The 17,939-nt window shown below is 40.1% G+C and overlaps 1 protein-coding gene across 1 annotated transcript; it reads right to left on the reverse strand.

Moving 5' to 3' along the window:
- Positions 1 to 4: 4 nt before the first annotated feature.
- On the reverse strand, positions 5 to 12,905 carry LOC141438215 (lysosomal Pro-X carboxypeptidase). Its single transcript, XM_074102002.1, has 8 exons — positions 12,543 to 12,905; positions 6,752 to 6,840; positions 5,896 to 6,053; positions 4,307 to 4,508; positions 2,021 to 2,261; positions 1,359 to 1,472; positions 501 to 717; positions 5 to 207 (listed from the first exon to the last, which is right to left on the reverse strand). Exons 1-8 carry the CDS (start codon positions 12,738 to 12,740, stop codon positions 29 to 31), a joined length of 1,398 nt encoding a protein of 465 aa, XP_073958103.1. The 5' UTR covers positions 12,741 to 12,905; the 3' UTR covers positions 5 to 28.
- Between the last annotated feature and the right edge of the window lie 5,034 nt (positions 12,906 to 17,939).

A 17,939-nucleotide genomic window follows, 5' to 3' on the forward strand; every position in this document is an offset into this window, starting at 1 on the left:
CAAATATTACAAAACCACTTTATTCAGTCTAACTATTAGCCTCAACAAACTCGCTGATCCAGGTCCGGATGTTGTCTTTGTGAATGCCCCTCGCCAGCTTCACATTCTCAGGGTCGCTCGGGTTGGCCGGCATCAGGTCGAGGTGGTGCGCCCCGTTGAGGATCACCACCGCTTTCACCGAGGAACTGATGCTGTTCAGGATGCCACCTGGAAAACGAAAGACAAGGTCTAAGAAGAAGCTATGACAGTTAGGTATTCTAAGAAGGTTTCTGTGACAGAACCAGAACTATAGAAAAAAGTCTCAAAGTCAAAGTCAAAATATCTTTATTCAATTTAGGCTATAACAAGCACTTATGGATGTCAAAAAAAATACCACCAGTTCGGAAAAACCTCTGTTGAGATGAATCCGGCAAGAAACTCAACGAGGTATATATTTTTTAAACAGATTTACAATATTGTTAAATGATATTGTCTTCTTCCAAATTCCTCGGGATCCTTACCTCCAGCCCAAGGATCCAAAAGCCCGTTGCTGAACACGATGTTGGAGGCGGCATCCAACTTGTCACCCCCATACTGGATCCTTGCGAAGCCCTCCTTGGGGTACACTTTGTACTTGTCATAACATGCTTTGGAGTAGCTGGTGAAGTTCCAGGGTCGAGGCTCGAACATGTCATTCTGGCCGGTAGTGCACATTGGCATCACCATTTCTGTGCAGGCCTGGAAAGTTAGATACACTAATGTTATTATCTTTAGACCATCAGTGGTGTAGCGGTATAGCACGCGGTACGGAATACCGAGGACCTGGGTTCGATTCCCAGTGATGGTCTTATTTTTCTGGTTTTCTGTGCATCTATATTTCAGTTTGTATTTTCAATTTAGGTTTTACGGGATGACCGTAAAAGTAAAAATTTGGAATTGAAATAAAAAATACAAAAAGATTCCAAAAAACCAATCTTAATTATTATCTTTAAACAAATCTTCTATGCGAATTAGCTTGTTGAAGTGGCAATGGGCAGGCCATACACGGTGATTTTTAATCGGTGATCAGGAATAACAAAAAGCGATAAGGACGGTCATACGTATAGCACAGAGAACAGATGGCCGTTGAAACCGTAAAATCCTCGAGTGGAGAAGCTAAAGTGGAGAAAACTAAAACGTAGGATGTTCACCAACAAGATGGTCAAATAACCTGGTTAAAGCTGCGCGTTCACGGCAGAAGCAGGCCGCTTCCAACCGAAGCAACTGGTGGCCTATGGAGGAGGTCTATGTCCAACAGTAGACGTCCTACGGCAGATGTGATGATGATGATGATTAGTAATTGCAACGCCACTCCAGTGGCAGCTAGGTTAGGTACCTACCTGATAGTCCCAACCGCTGGCGTCGAGATTTCCGTAGTCACTTCCTTTCTTGTAGTCAACGCATTTACTCCTTCCGTTGTAGTTTGTATACACTTGCAGTATTTTGCCGATACCCTGCAAACATTCCAAAAGATGCAATTGCTGCTATGTTTCCAGCTTCATTCAGGCTGAATTTTCTACCAGAGATTTGTTATATGCATGAGTAGGTATCTAAGGTATCTTCATCTCGGCCTATATGTATACTTATACGTCCCACTGCAGGGTCAGCGGTAGTTCCCGTGCAGGGGCAGTGTGGATTGGGATATTCGCACACACCATTGAATCTCTTCGCGAGTGAATACAGGTTTCCTTACAATCTGGAGCCTATGGTAAAATTCAAACGTAATTTCACACGTAAATCCCAAAAACCTGGGCTCGAACCCACGACCCTCTGCTTCAGAGGCAGGTCAAACCACTAGGCTACGGCTTATACAACGAGTTATTTCTTGCACACCTGTGGGTGCGGGTGCTGGTAAAATTCGTCGCACACGACGCGTGCGTCAGTGTTGCTCATGCCTACTTTTTTTCAGGCGTTAACCCGCTCCGTGCAAACCGCGTCAGTAAGCGTAGGCCCTTTGAGTATAAGTACCTATTACACCTATTATAACAAAAATTAAGTATACCTCAAGCAATGCCTGCCCTTTTAGTGTCTCATTCAGATATTGGCACACAGTCCTGACCGGTTCAGCGGGCAACGGCACCAGGAAGTCAGAAGCGAAGGGATAGTTCACCATCGCTAGGATCTCGTACATGGATTGGAGGAAATCGATGAGTTGCTGCACTTCTGTGGCGTTGCGAACAGGGTCGCAGAGCTTCCAGTTCTTTTGGAGCCATTCGGAACTGTTGGCGGTTGTTGAGAAGTTTCTGGAAAGAGAGATAGGTTGGGTTGTTACCCATGATCCGTTGTTTGGGACACATCAGTGTAGGTTATCATATCAACTGTAAAACGTCCACTGTTGGACAAGACCTCCTCCATAAACTTCTACTTAACTAGTTGCTTCGTTTGGTAGCGGCCGGCATTTTATAACCAGGTCATCCGCCCATCTCGTTGGTGGAAGGCCTGGCTGCGCTTACCGAAGTATATACTTAGCATTCAGCATTATTTTTTTAAACAATTTATAAAAATATGATGCCCTGCTGAGGCTGAGGCGTAGCAATTTATTAATGAGGGCTATCGTTTTTTGTCTCACTAGATGTCGCACTGTTGCGTGAGGTTTTTAAGTATGGCTTTCAAAGTCTGTTATTACGGGCGTGAATACAAAGTTTAGATTAAAATCATATTTAATACACCTTTTAAACCGTAGCATAAAAATATCGAGCATGCCACAGTGTTGCAAAGTCCCCGTTTTGTTCGGAAAAAAGGAGGACAAAGGTTTCCGAAAGACAAAACTGTCTCAAAACCACAGACATTCATTGCCCCGGAACGCATATTTGCCATAATTAATTTCAAATATTGCAAAATATTCACAAAATTATTCTAATTATAAATAAACCGCGTAGCTCACCCAAAAACTATGAGATTTGACATTTCGGAGACCTCACGCTACACTAGCGCCTCTAGCGGCGAATTCATTCGCGATAGCCCTCATTATACCTAGTGCCATCCACGAAGACGCGTGATTTTGTCAAAATTAGCCATGAATGACATTGAAATAAGAACCACGGCACGCGTCACCGTGAATGACTCTACCTATAAATTAAAGAAAGAAAAGAAAGAAAGAAAAGTTTATTTTGGCTCCAAAAAGTACCACCTAAAACTAAGACTAGAACTAGCACTAAAACTATGTTACTAGGTGACACGGCAGGATACCAAAAAGGGTCTCCACTCAGCATGTGTTGCCGCACATTATGTGCAGTAACGCTGGTTTTCTGTGTTGCCAATTTGTAATGAAATTTCTACACAGGGTAGCGGGTCGCTGCAGGTGAGGAATTAAACCAAGGTTTTGGTGCAACAAGATGTTTATTTTTAAGGATACTCACAATTATCCCGCTCCCATCAACCATACATACACTGTGTATAATTAAAATCCTACTTCCTTATGAAAACTAAGGGTCGTGAATGCAATTGGCCAGTGATTTGTGATTACATTAACTATAGGTACCATCAGCCAAATATTTGGTCTACCACCCTAAAGCTGATAATCGTTTGCATGCTTTGAGTATTTATCTAGATAAATACTCAAAGTTTGCATGTCATAAAACAATAATGCCAATAGACGTGTCTGTCAAATTAAAAGTACGACTTTAGCGACATATTCATTTGATAGGAACTTGTTTAAAAATTGGTAGACCACTTATTTGGCTGATGGTACCTGCATTAACTGTATTGATAAATAATAGTTCTTATAGTCTGTCAAAAAAGAGAAGAAATTAAAAAGTGGCAACACTGTAGTGTCATCCCTTTCAAACCCTGTCAAACCAAAAAGGGCGGACACTAGAGTGTTGCCACTTTTTAATTTCTTCTCTTTTTTGTCAGACTATAGTAACTTCTGATCTTTTATTTAAGCTTCAACCTTCAACACATAACTATCAGTATCACCCAGAGTAATCCAGCCAGACACACCTTAAGCTAGCTACCAAAAACCGCTTATTATGGCGGGCTGTCAACTAGTGCTGTCCATAATCTAGTGATGTAGCCTCTACTAAAACATTAACATATTAAGTACACAAGAATAAGGTCTAGGTTATTAATAAATGGATCAAAGTTTATGATACTCGTAACTACAAAAGTTACCTATATAGATATATATTATGTTACAACTATACAGCACGTTTGTTTGGATAAATTATTTACCACAAAACTCAAAACTAGTCATGCAAATCGTCTGAAAAAGGATCGTGTTAAACAGCTTGTGTATCTTGCCTATTAGTTTAAAATTTAGTTTGCTTTTTCACTTCGAACTCCTCACCTCAAAGCACCCCACGACGCCCTGATGTTTGCCACGCACTTGCTCCCCGCTATGCCGAAGCTTGACGTAACGATCCGGTGGTAAGCCTCGCACGGCACCATGCCGGGGTACATGTGGACCGGCGCAGACGCGGCGATGGCGCCTGCCACCACGTGGGGGTACTTCATGCGGAAGTACGCGGCCAGCATGCCGCCGTACGAGCCTGGAGATTGGAAAATAAATAGGGTAAAATTTGAGATCGTAACAACTTAGCATGAGGCTGCATTTCTACCAGAGTTGGCGAGGATGTGTTGCGAGGAATGTGTTTGTTGTAGACCATAGAAACGCTCCATTTACTCCTCCTCGCTCCGCCGAGCTGTTTCCATCACAATGTGCAAAAATTGGAGCAAAACTACGTGGCGTCCAAAAGCTGTTTGTGCCGTGGGTATACCGTTTTGCAACAAATCCTCGCACATCTCTAGTGGAAACGTAGTCTGAACCTTACTTCTCACAACCACGCAGGTAAGACGTTAGCGAACCTGATTAGAAAACGGTCCGGGTTCAATCCCCGGTCCGGGCAGATAATATATTGTATTACAGCCTTATTCATAAAAAGTTAGAGCCTCCTTGAAGGCTCCTTGAAGGCCCGATGCTAAAAAACATGATTCATAAACGTCTGTTAGCGCTAATCAGTCGATCAAGGCTCTGCTAAAGTTAGCGGACCGTAGACCCTCCTTTATCTCCCTGCTAAGTCACAAAATGGCCGCCACAAGTTTGAACAGCTGACTTTGACAAGAGCAAAAAACCATACCGAAGATATTTTAGTGAAGGTGAAGTTACGCAAAGATTAAAAAAAACCAGGAAAAAATATTTTCAGGAATTTGTATTTAAAAATCCTCTAAATTAACAACAATAAATTAACAATAAATATGAAAAAAAAAATTAGGATGATTAACATAATTATGGCTTTTTGCACAACATAAACATGCGGATCGGAAATGGCGGGAAAACAAACTTCTCGCTTTTTATTTTTTTTCCTGCTAATTTGCTGTCACTGCTGTCAATTTTTTTTTTTAATTATCGATTAGGCCATTTTTTGTCTTTAGATTTGTCAAGGTGGCCAACATAACGCGTCTAATCCGTCTATCAGCGGCTCAACAACTAGCAGACTGCTAGCAAGCGTTTATGAATCATACTTCTTGACAACCGTCTAACAAGCTTAATCAGTCTGCTAAGTAACAGACCGATCAAACCTCAATTAAGGATTTTTTATGAATAAGGCTGTTAGTCTTTAATTACCCTTGGCTTCGCTCGTCACCCAAACTACATTTGCATACCAAATTTCAAGTCGATGCCTTTAACCCTTGAAGAGTTCCGTCCTGTGGAGACGATCCTGGCCGGACTACCATGATATCACTACCAGATTATTGTATTGTCACGCAATTTAAGTACATAAGTATGTCAAGTTTCAAGACAATCCGACCACTGGAAGCTGGTTGAATTTAAACTTGCAAGATTTAACTCGCACATACGTACATACATGGCAAGTTAAATAAAGGTTAAATTTGAGACCGTAACTATTTAGTATGAGTAAAATTGGCGAAAGTTACCTCCAAATGCGATGACAGGGTATTTGGGGTTGACCTCATGGCCCTGGAGGTAGTCTACCAAGTCCGCGTAGTCAGCCAAAGCCTGTTCTGAAGTCAGGTAGCCGATGTGCTCGTTGTCCAACGACTTGTTGCCGAAAGGCATCGACTCGCCGTAATATCTGAAAAGATACTCAATTTCAATATGGAGGAAGTCCTTAGATCATAATGTCTAAATGTCCACAGGGCAAAAAGGCTGGGGAGCAAATCGTCTGCAAATAAACATCACAACAAAATGCCCTTTAGGGCCACCTGACTGCCCATACGTTTTTCATTGTAGTTCCATTGCAGTCGGTACAACTGCACAGTGGCTGCGATTTGAATGCATGGGCAGTGGGCAGGTGCGGTTACGTTGCAGTTGGAATGCAGTCCGTCTGTACCTACTAGCCCGTAGGTACTCTATACTCACTCACCCATACTGGCTGATTAATCATGAAATCTCAAAAATGTTAGGTCTTTAAAGATGAATGTGGCAATGGTGGTTTCATGTCATGAGTAAGAATTACGGATGTTTTGCTCCCACGGTCATAATTACATCATGGTCGTCATAAGTAGGTGCTTATGTCATTTTTCTTTGGAGACACAGTGCCCTAATTGCAGACTATTGCAGATCTGTCGGGATGCCGCGACAATGTGAATAATATAGATATCTACGATACGGTTCTTTTGAGGAAGAGTTCTCGTTGAGAAGTGCACTTTTGATATAAATAGTACGCAATCATGTCAAACTAAAAACTCCCACTGCCAACCTTGACTTAAGTAGCTATTAATAATAAATGAGATTGACCCAGTGTCCTCTTCAATTGGCATTTGAACTCACCTGTGCTCCGCGAATACTAGCTTCGCCTTGAACTCCTCCGCGATGTCCCACATGAATCCTGTGTGCTGGGCGAACAGCTCGATTTGACCCTGGATTGAAAGATGATGTAATATTTTCGCCGAAAGTTTTTCAAGACCTGTACCTACCTACTACGAAGTGAAAAATTCGAACTTTATGTATCTTGCCTTCCCGCTGACGCTGATATCGTTATACGAGAGTGAGAGAGACGGTACGATACGAAATACTCGTAGTACTCTAAAATAGTGTGGTGGTTTGGGTCATATTCGAGCATATTTAATCCTTTATAGGCACTTGTCCCACCGCCGACGATGAGCGACAAGCGAGCAGAGCGAGTAACTAGAAACGAGTGGGCGAGCAGTGAAAAGCGAGTGTTCGAGCACGACGGGCGATTACTCGCTCCACTCGCTCGAGCCGGGCGGCCGCCAAGCTAACAGCGCTGAGCGAGTATCGCTGAGCTAGTTTTATAGCCCAGCGAGTTTTATAGCTCTTGTCGCTGCGACAAAAGATGTAAGAGCGAGTTCTCGCCGGCAGTGTGAACCGCCAGCGATCAACTATTAATATATATGTCTCTTTTAATCACACAGGATCTTATATCTTTTGTTCGTTTCTTCGGCGAGAAAATAGTCGATAGCCAATCGTTTCCTCGCCGGCGGTGAGACAACTGCCTAAGGCCCTATTTATTGGAACATACTATCACAGAATCAAAAGCAGCTATCGAATACATACCTGGCAAAGGATGTTTTTAAAGCTAGTAGTATTTTCAATACTTAATTACAATGAATATTACTAAAAGAATAAGGTAGAATTCCCAAATCAATGCATGTGGTCGCTGAATCGTCTCTGGCTTATAAAGGGTTAACTCCCGACGCAAAAAGAGCTTAGGGGTGTTATAAGTTTGACCCCTATGTGTGTGTCTGCGGCACTGCACATTGTCACTTTAAAGTTCAATATTTCAAAAACGGCTAAACCGATTTTGATAAAACATATTATTATGATTGGTTTTTTGGAGTCTTTTTTTATTTCTTATTTCAACTCCAAATTTGTTACTTTTACGGGTATCCCGTGAAACCATATCGAAAATACAAACTGAGACAGGCTGGATGCACAGAAAAACCAGAAAAAGAGACCAACCATAATTACCAATCATAATTTGATTGCTTAGTAGCGACATCTCTTGTCTGGGTGAGCGGTTGGTTCCGAAAGAGTGTGACGTCTCTCGATGAGAGCGGAACATAGATGTCGCTAGTGCTGCTGCATAAGTAGCGTAGTAGAAATAAGCATCCTGAGATATGTATGCACAGGAAAAATTCGTGTCTAGATTCCTGTCCAGCGGTGGTGTAGGGGTTATAGCACGCAGCACGGATTGCTGAGGACCTGGGTTCGATTCCCAGCGCTGGTCTCTTTTTCTGGTTTTTCTGTGCATCCATGTCTTAGTTTGTATTTTCGATAAAACATATTATGTCTAAGAACCATCACTAGAAAACCGCTTTCAAATAAAAAAAACCGCATTCAAATCGGCCAAACTTATAACACCCCTCTTTTTGCGTCGGGCCGAAATATCGAGCCTCTCTAAAATCGAGGTACGCGGAACAAAACCCGAATTTAAATCAACATTGTGCAGACAGACATTGGCGACAAACCGAACTTGTAACCTCTTTTTGTGGCGAGAGTTTAAAAAAGTTTGAGTAGGTATGGCTGGGTTAAATAATAATAATAAAAAAACAATTATCAGGCGTTTAACGTCCATATATGTTAACATTACAATTAATATAAATAAAAAGGATCACGAAATTTGTTAATAACAATTATTCTCATAAACTATACTCAGCGGCAAAAATTTGGCCCACTCTTCATACAAAATTACCGATTCTGTATACAATGAGGGCTATCGCGTATGAATTCGCCACTAGAGGCGCTAGTGTAGCGTGAGGTCTCCGAAATGTCAAATCTCATAGTTCTTGGTGAGCTACGCGGGTTTATTTATAATTAGAATAATTTTGTGAATATTTTGCAATATCTGAAATTAATTATGGCAAATATGCGTTCCGGGGCAATGAATGTCTGTGTTTTGAGACAGTTTTGTCTTTCGGAAACCTTTGTCCTCCCTTTTTTCCGAACAAAACGGGGACTAAACAACACACTGTGGCATGCTCGTTATTTTATGGTACGGTTTTAAGGTGTACTAAATATGATTTTAATCTAAACTTGTTTTCACGCCCGTAATAACAGACTTTGAAAGCCATACTTAAAAACCTCACGCTACAGTGCGCCATCTAGTGAGACAAAAAACGATAGCCCTTTTTTTTTTTTTTTTTTTTTTTTATGGTATAGGGGGCAATCGAGCAGGCGGATCGCCTGATGGTAAGCGATTACCGTCGCCCATGGACACCTGCAACACCAGAAGAGTCACAAGTGCGTTGCCGGCCTTTAAGGTACGCTCTTTTCTTGAAAACTTGAAGGTCATAGCGGTCCGGGAATACCGCAGGCGATAGCTCATTCCAGAGTTTTGCTGTGCGAGGCAGGAAATTTCTGGAAAAACGCACAGTAGAGGACCGCCAACCATCTAAATGGTGAGGATGGAAGTGTTGTCGCGTAGGTCGGTGGCGAAAGGATGCGGCAGGGATCAACCCGAATAACTCCTCGGAGCACTCCCCGTTGTACATGCGATAGAGGATGCACAGTGAAGCTACATCTCTACGCAGCGCCAAAGAGTCAAGTCGATCGGAAACGCGTTGGCAGCCGACTATTCGAGTCGCTCTCCGTTGTATGCGGTCCAGAGGGAGAAGCTGGTACTGGGGAGCCCCTGCCCACAGATGAGAGCAGTATTCATATGTGGGCGAACCTGCGCCTTATAAAGCTGGAGGCGGTGGGCCGAAGTGAAATACTGCCCTCATTGAGTTACGTCAATGACACTTTTTTTTTCACGTTTCGGCATGGCCATCAAGATGCACGTCGTGACCAAGGAGCTTATATACAACACTGGAGGTTGAACGCCGAACATCCGTTTGAAACAAGAAATTTGATCTTTATTACGTCACGAACATATTCCATCTCTTTCTTTAGATAGGTTAAGAAAGAGATGGAAGTCATTCGTGAAATGTGACAGAAAGAGCAATGGAATATATAACTAATAAAGGCAGTTTAATACAGTGGCGGATTTATGTTTTTTATGAGTGTAGGCCACTTTATATCCGCCGCCCTATGTAACTTTCTAAAATAATATTTTTTTGAAATCTGCCGCCCTAGGCCGCTGCCGCCCCTAGGCCGCGGCCTATACGGCCTATTTATAAATCCAGGACTGGTTTAATACATCAGTGAATAAAGGTCAAACTTATTCGTTCAGCGTTCAACCTCCAGTTTTGTATATAAGCTCCTTGGTCGTGACCAACTCGATTTTTTTTATAGTCTGCCGTGGCAAGTGGCCAGTCGAAAAGGTACCGTAAACCGTTGGAGGTTGGATATAAGCAAATCCAATTTATTATTATTCTCATTTTTTTCTACTATTTTACTTTTCTCACAGTCGAAATGAAAAGTAGAGTGTCAACTCGGGTGAAATTACCCATTTCCCCTCGAAATACCTCGGGTGGGTCACTTTCCACCCTTGGTTATCAATCTACTATTTATAACAGAGTACCGTACCTACGGTCTTACCCCCTTATTCATAAAACTTAACAAGCCTATGTTAACTAACAAATGCTTTGTCCCTTTCTAACAAATACAAATGTCGAAGTGACAGATAAGGACAAACGAATTTTTAGCGGCATTTTAACTAAAATAGGTTTGATTGTCGTTTATGAATAAGGGGTTAATCATCAGGTCATGGAAACACGAACATCGCAAACGTTCCGCTAGGGGCGCTGTTCGTGTTTCCATACAAATTGAGATTTTAACGCGAACGCGATCGAGACGTATTTTGTAACCGAAAACTTACACTAAGGGTACAGTTCACCACATGATACTTTCTGAAAGTAAATACTTGACTTGGTGTTAAAAATGCCAAAATCGCTATAGGTGTGCTTTAAAAATTCGAGGGTTGCCCTCGATTTCTCTAGGTTTCCATCATCAGATCCTGACTTGGTGTCAACGGGACCACCTCGGAAGTATGTCCTTTAGAACTAAAAAATAATTTTGAAATTCGGCCACAATTGGCGGAGTTATCGCGTAACAAACATACAAAAAAAAACAAACACCCGAACTGAGAACCTTCTCTTTTTGTTTGAAGTCGGTTGAAATAAACAATGTTAATTTTTCAGCAACAAAGTTTTTATTTTAGTAGGTACAAATATTTTGTTCCCTAATCTGTTATGTAGTATTTCCTGTTGTAACCCGATTACGAAAACAAAGGGGCCAATTGCCAATTGTTTTTCGACACTTTTTCCGGTTAGCGGCATTTTGTCAATACCTATTACCTATGCTAAAATAATGTAGTAGAATTACAATACAGTATTCGTCAATTTTTTGTTCATTTCATTTTTTATGGAACAGAAAAACAATTTTTAAGGTACTTATCTTCAAATATAACGGAGTTATAAAGTTTCGAAATTCAAGATTAGACAAAGAAAGACTTACTTGCATGTGACGTCACACGCAAGTAGCGCCAAACTCGCTGCATAGAGAAAAGCATTTTAGAAAGAGACAGATATATACAGATTTTTGAAAATATTTTTTTCTCTTCGCTAAACATTGTCTGTATATCTATATTTTTATAATAATATACAGGATATGGTAAAATTCAACAGTTGTCAAATACCGTATTGAAAATAATAATAATTAATTACAATTCTTTCACTCAGTAACTATTCTTTATTTTATTTTTGGAGATTCTGAACATATGGAACATTTACCAAAGCAGGTTAAGTTTAGTAGGTAGGTGGGCCAATCAACTATTTTACCGACACTTTGGGCGTCTCCTGCGTTACCAAAATTGTCTCTGGCGTTACCAAAAAATCGTACTTCCAACAAGATATTTCACGGTTTAATAGGTTGAACTTGCGTAGGATGACATGTATTCATGTACACCATCTATTTAATTACAGAAAAAACATGTTTACTTACTTACAAAAATCTCCAATTGTTTGAAAAATGTCGCGGACAGATTAGTGTCAGTAAAAAAGTTGATTGGCCCAGGTACTTAATTTTTACGTTATTTTTATAAAAACAACGTAATAAATGTCATTCTGAATATTTTAATCACTTGTGGTTTTATAACTTTTAATTTTTAATACAAGCCTTGTTGACTGTAGTACCATACTGTATTAGCATTATCACCAACTCGTCACCCAATCCACATATCCGTACAAAATAATGGAATTTTACTTGCACTGCACTACAACTTAGCCACTCATGCACAATAACAAGTTAAATAAAAGCTTAGCAAATTTTAAATTAATTAAAGCAGTTTAAAAAAAACATTTTTTAATATTGTCGTGGTTTCATGGGCCCCCATGGGCCGGTCAATTATTATTAATTATGTACCGTTTTCTGTACCTACTGCTTACTATTGCAGTTGTGGTGTACAGTCGAAGTCGAATAAACCTTCTCCCGTACTGGGGTGGAATCTTGTGCTACTGCTACTAATGTCATGTTGACATCCCATGTCAAGGAAATTCTGAAGTTGATTATTAAAAGGTTCCATCCTGGTACCTACAGGAATCTGTTTGTTCGACTGTACAATAAAGAGTCAGTGTATTGTAAATTACTGACTGTAATTACACCTGTACAACTACAACTACAAAAGTCAAAATCTTCAAAAAAACAAAACCTAACTCACCTCATTCCCCGTGTAAAAGAAGATCGGTCCATTATTCTTGTCCCAATGGTCTTCGTTCACCAAATATTTGATCTGAAACTCCTCATTCCTCTGAAACCCAAAATGGTCCAGCGGCACTTTGAACCAGTTCGTAGTATACTTATATTCAGACTTAACTATACTTATTAAGAATAACACAACTATCGCTTTTTCCCACATGACGCGTCCGTTCGGTTTGGATGAGCAACTGATATTGACTCGACCAACTGAACCGGCTAAGTGTTTTGTTGACTTATGTAATGTTTTTGTACAGGGGAATGGTAAAGTATTAAGTAGACTTATTAAATTAGTCTAAAGTCACATGTTTTCTCGCCATTTAGTTGCAATTAGTGGCATAAGGTCACGTCAAGTTTTGTGAGAGCTACCCTCATTGGAGTAAAACGAAATGTTCGGGAAGGGTGCGGTGCAGTTTTAAAAGGTCAATCTCTGTAGTTTTCTGTATTTATAACAGAGATTTTAATTAATACGTGTTAATAGGTACAAACTTAGTTTAAAGCTTTGAAATATCACGCTTGGTTTCGCACCCGAGAATTTCTGAAATTTTACCTAATTCCCGTGGAAGGTCCCCGTGGCGGAATAAGGATAAAAGTAATCTACGAGGTCTCAGCTATTGAGTGTGAAAGGATTTTTTCTGACGTGAGTATGAGTAAATACTCACTCAAGATGTCTTGAAAATCTCATTTTGTCGCTTGTCATTATCAAAAAGGGCGCCTCAGGTCATACTTGGGTCATACAAAGAAGAAGGGCGCCAAAGGCATGTAGATGGCTAAGGCCAGCCCTGATTATATACTGAACGGCAAAAAATCTGGCCCTCAAATGTATGTATGTATGTAAATACTTTATTGTACATAAAACACAAAAATAATACAAAAAGAAAACAACAAAACAAAAGAGTACAAAGGCGAACTTATCCCTAAAAGGGATCTTTTCAAGCTAACCTAAACAGGAAAGGAAACTTAAAGAAAAAAAATGCAAAAAAAATGAAATGAAATGTATGCAGAATCGGTAATTTTGTATGAAAGGTGGGGAATTTTGTGCCGCTGAGTATAATATTTTTTTAAAACTGTTAACACTTATGCGCAGGAGCATACAGTGTCACCGCTTATCGCGTTTCGCTTGACCCCAGCGCCCGGCAGGATGTTCTCGATTGCATGGTGATGATAATGTCGAGTTGTTCATTTGCGAATACGAATATTCGTAAACCCCGAAGGCAAAAGCTGCAGTTTGGTAATTTCCTGGATAAACAAATATTCAGATCGGGTGTCCCTTGTTTTACCGACGAACTTTAAATCGAATATCATTTCATCGAAAACGTTTCATGGAACATTCAGTTCTAGTATTATCGTTTGGTGTAATTTTGTTTCGTGACCAGTTCATTCTATTTTTTATTATTTCATAGAAAAACTGTTCAAGGAATACATATTTGACAGATGATTCTTTTTGTAACAAAACTAAATGGCAGAATTACTAAGCAACGATGTTTATATCCTCGAAGTTTTATTACAATAAAATAATCGACAATACGTACACTCAAAAAACTGAACCGTGTACTAGGCTGGAACCTTTTCATAATCATTTCAGAATAGAGCTGTTACCAGAGAAAAGAAGGTTAGTTTAGAACTGTGACCCTCACACAATCAAACTGGTACCAGAATAGTAGTAGTTAGGTTAGGTTAGAACTGCGACCCTTGCAGAATCAAACTGTTAGCAGAAAAGCAGGTTAGGTTAGGTTAGAACTGTGACCCTCGCAGCCTCGCGCAATCGAACTGATGCCAGAAAAGTAGGTTAGGTTATTTTTTTTTCTCTCCGTCAACAAAGAAAAATGTTCAAAACTATGACAGCATATAAAAACAGCAATGAACAGTTCCGTGTCGACTGTCGAGATAAACAACTTAAAATCAAGTACCCACATAAGCGCGTGGGTACCCACATAATATCGATTGCATTGCGTTCCGTTCTCAGCATAACTTGGCATAAATATGTGACTGTGTATGCAAAATAACTGATATTCAAGTGATTTTACGTGAAGTTTTGTTACTTGTAAAAAAAAGAAACAATAAATTAAGAAACATTTTCCGTCAAATAATACAATGAATCATCGGACAATTAAAAATGTATGAATTGAAATTGCTTGTATTGACGATTTCACGAACGAATTGTCGATGAAATGAAATTCTCGAAATGTTGACTGAAATAAAATTCCGATAAACCATTCAGAGGCCGTATTGCCTAACGTTTCTGACGCTCGCGATAGCAATCAAATGACAGTTTTTCTATGCGAAATCTGTCATTTGATTGCGATTGCGAGCATTAGAAACGTTAGGCAGTACGGCCTCTGATCTGATTGATGATAAACCATTCTGATGATCTAATTGACGGATTAGATAGAAATATAAGCCGTGGTGGCCGAGTGGTTTGACCTATGGCCTCTCAAGCAGAGGATCGTGGGTTCAAACCCCGGCTCGCACCTCTGAGTTTTTCGAAATTCATGTGCGGAATCTCTACCACGAGCCTCACGTTGAAGGAAAACATCGCGAGGAAACCTGCACAAACCTGCGAAGCAATTCAATGGTGTGTGTGAAGTTCCCAATCAAGCCCTCTCTTTCTGAGAAGAGGCCTGTGCCCTGCAGTGGGACGTTTATATAGTCTGGATGATGATGATGATCTAATCTGTCAGTTAGTTTATCAGAAAATATTGAACACGAATTTTTTTTGACAGACAAACGAAAAATTACAAAGATCAAGCGCATCATAGTTCGGGAGTGGGGTCAGTGGGCGCGTGACGTCACGCCGTGCTAAAAAGTGTCCCACGAAACTTTAGCCGGCTATATTTTCAATGTTTTTTTGAGTAAGTTTGGAACGCGAAATAATAAGCCCACGAAATAATAATAAAATGATTTATTAACGTCAAAATTCTAACAGTGATTTACATCAATAACTGCAACCGATGAGAGGTTGTGTTTTACGATTTTTTTTATGCGTCAATAGTAAATACATTTTCTAAACAAAAGTATATTCGATAACGAGCATACCTTGCTCATTCTTTGCTATAATTGATAATGGTACAAATACCTATGTAACAACATAAATTCTCTAATAAACGCACTCATACTCGTTCGTACGTGAAAGTACATAAGTAATGTACGTGTACGTAGCTACTTGGGCGACTAATTTCGAACGTTTCAACCGCCACATTCCCCTGGTCAGATTTTTTACAATTGGCTGTAGATTTTGATGTCATTTTCGATTGTTTGTTAGAGTTCTTGTATTTCTACCAGATAACTAGAAAACTATCAGAATATTCAGCCATTTTTACAGAAAAATGACCAGAAAAATGAGACGGTTTAAACGCTCCAACAGTCGCCCACTTACGTAAAACATGCCTTACGTTTCTGTAGGGCTACAACGAAACTCGAAACTCGAAGTTCGTATCGTACTCGTACCATCAGCCAAATATGTGGTCTACCACCCTAAAGTTGATAATCGTTTGCATGTCACAAGACAATAATGCCAATAGACATGTCTGTCAACTTGAACGTTCGACTTTAGCGACATATTCATTTGATAGGAACTTGATTAAAAATTGATAGACCACTTATTTGGCTGATGGTACCATCTCTCTCTCGCTCTCGTATTAAATAGGATAAGTGTCAAAGAGACCGCCAGTGGCGTAGCTACCGGAGGGCTAGACGGGGCAGTGCCCCGGAGCTTCCAAGCTCAGGGGGCCCCTCGGACTCCGACTTAGATACTATAAAAGACAAATCTGGAGTACGTCGAATTCGGAACACGACAAATAAGGAACGAAATATTTTTAACCCCCGACGAAAAAGAGGGGTGTTATTAACCCCCGACGAAAAAGAGGGGTGTTATAAGTTTGACCGCTATGTGTGTCTGTGTGTCTGTGTGTCTGTGTGTCTGTATGTCTGTGTGTCTGTGTGTCTGTGTGTCTGTGTGTCTGTGTGTCTGTGTGTCTGTGTGTCTGTCTGTGGCACCGTAGCTCTTAAACGGGTGGACCGATTTGAATGCGGTTTTTTTTATTTGAAAGCTGGTTTTCTAGCAATGGATCTTAGACATGATTTATCAAAATCGGTTCAGCCGTTTCAAGATCATCAGATCTTTTGTTCGCTGCGGTAGGAATCTTAGACGCATAATGGATATTTACTTTACTTTCAAACATATTTGGGACCTAAAATTTGAAACACCCATGTATGCTATATAGCTACGCAAGATTATGGAATCTCGGCCTGATGCTGCAGCCAGGATATCCAGAACACTAGTAGGTACACTCTTAATAAAACTATAGCAGATATATCGTGTTTGGGTTCGTTTTGATCAGTATTTGATTCTACAAACAATGCAATGTTGGCAACAGGATGAGCTGATGCTGCAGCCAGGATATCCAGCACAATAGTACACTCTATAAAAAATAATAGCACATATGTCGTGTTTGGATTCGTTTTGATCAGTAATTGATTCTACATACAATGCAGTGGTGGCAACACGACGAGCTGATGCTGCAGCCAGGATATTCAGCACACCAGTATACTCTTGAAAAAATAATAGCAGATATGTCGTGTTTAATTCCTTTTGATCGGTATTTGATTCTACATACAATGCAATGGTGGCAACACGATGAGCTGATGCTGCAGCCAGGATATCCAGCACACTAGTACACTCTATAAAAAATAATAGCACATATGTCGTGTTTGGATTCGTTTTGATCAGTAATTGATTCTACATACAATGCAGTGGTGGCAACACGACGAGCTGATGCTGCAGCCAGGATATTCAGCACACCAGTATACTCTTGAAAAAATAATAGCAGATATGTCGTGTTTAATTCCTTTTGATCAGTATTTGATTCTACATACAATGCAATGGTGGCAACACGATGAGCTGATGCTGCAACCAGGATATCCAGCACACTAGTACACTCTATAAAAAAAATAATAGCACATATGTCGTGTTTGGAATCGTTTTGATCAGTAATTGATTCTACATACAATGCAGTGGTGGCAATACGACGAGCTGATGTTATAGCCAGGATATCCAGCACACCAGTATACTCTTGAAAAAATAATAGCAGATATGTCGTATTTGATTCCTTTTGATCAGTATTTGATTCTACATACAATGCAATGGTGGCAACAAGATGAGCTGATGCTGCAGCCAGGATAACCAACACACTAGTACAGTTTAAAAAGATATACTTATATCAAAGTTTAAAAAACATGAAATAAAAACTTAAATTTAAAATTTAAAAAACCCCCGACTTAAAAAACGCCAGCAAAAATAAAAATAAAAACGCCCGAAAGAAACGCTGCTTGAAAAGACAATTAAAAAGTAAAAAATAATTAT

This window comes from Choristoneura fumiferana, chromosome 18 (assembly GCF_025370935.1).
Source record: "Choristoneura fumiferana chromosome 18, NRCan_CFum_1, whole genome shotgun sequence".
NCBI lineage: Eukaryota > Metazoa > Arthropoda > Insecta > Lepidoptera > Tortricidae > Choristoneura > Choristoneura fumiferana.

Bases quoted from the DNA above. Each gene is read 5' to 3' on its own strand.
- LOC141438215 (XM_074102002.1), bottom strand. From the start codon at position 12,740: ATGTGGGAAAAAGCGATAGTTGTGTTATTCTTAATAAGTATAGTTAAG. The intron at 6,054-6,751 runs GTGAGTTCAAAT...GTATCTTTTCAG, and splicing joins CTAGTATTCGCGGAGCACAG to ATATTACGGCGAGTCGATGC. The intron at 4,509-5,895 runs GTAACTTTCGCC...TCCAATCTCCAG, and splicing joins CCCTGTCATCGCATTTGGAG to GCTCGTACGGCGGCATGCTG.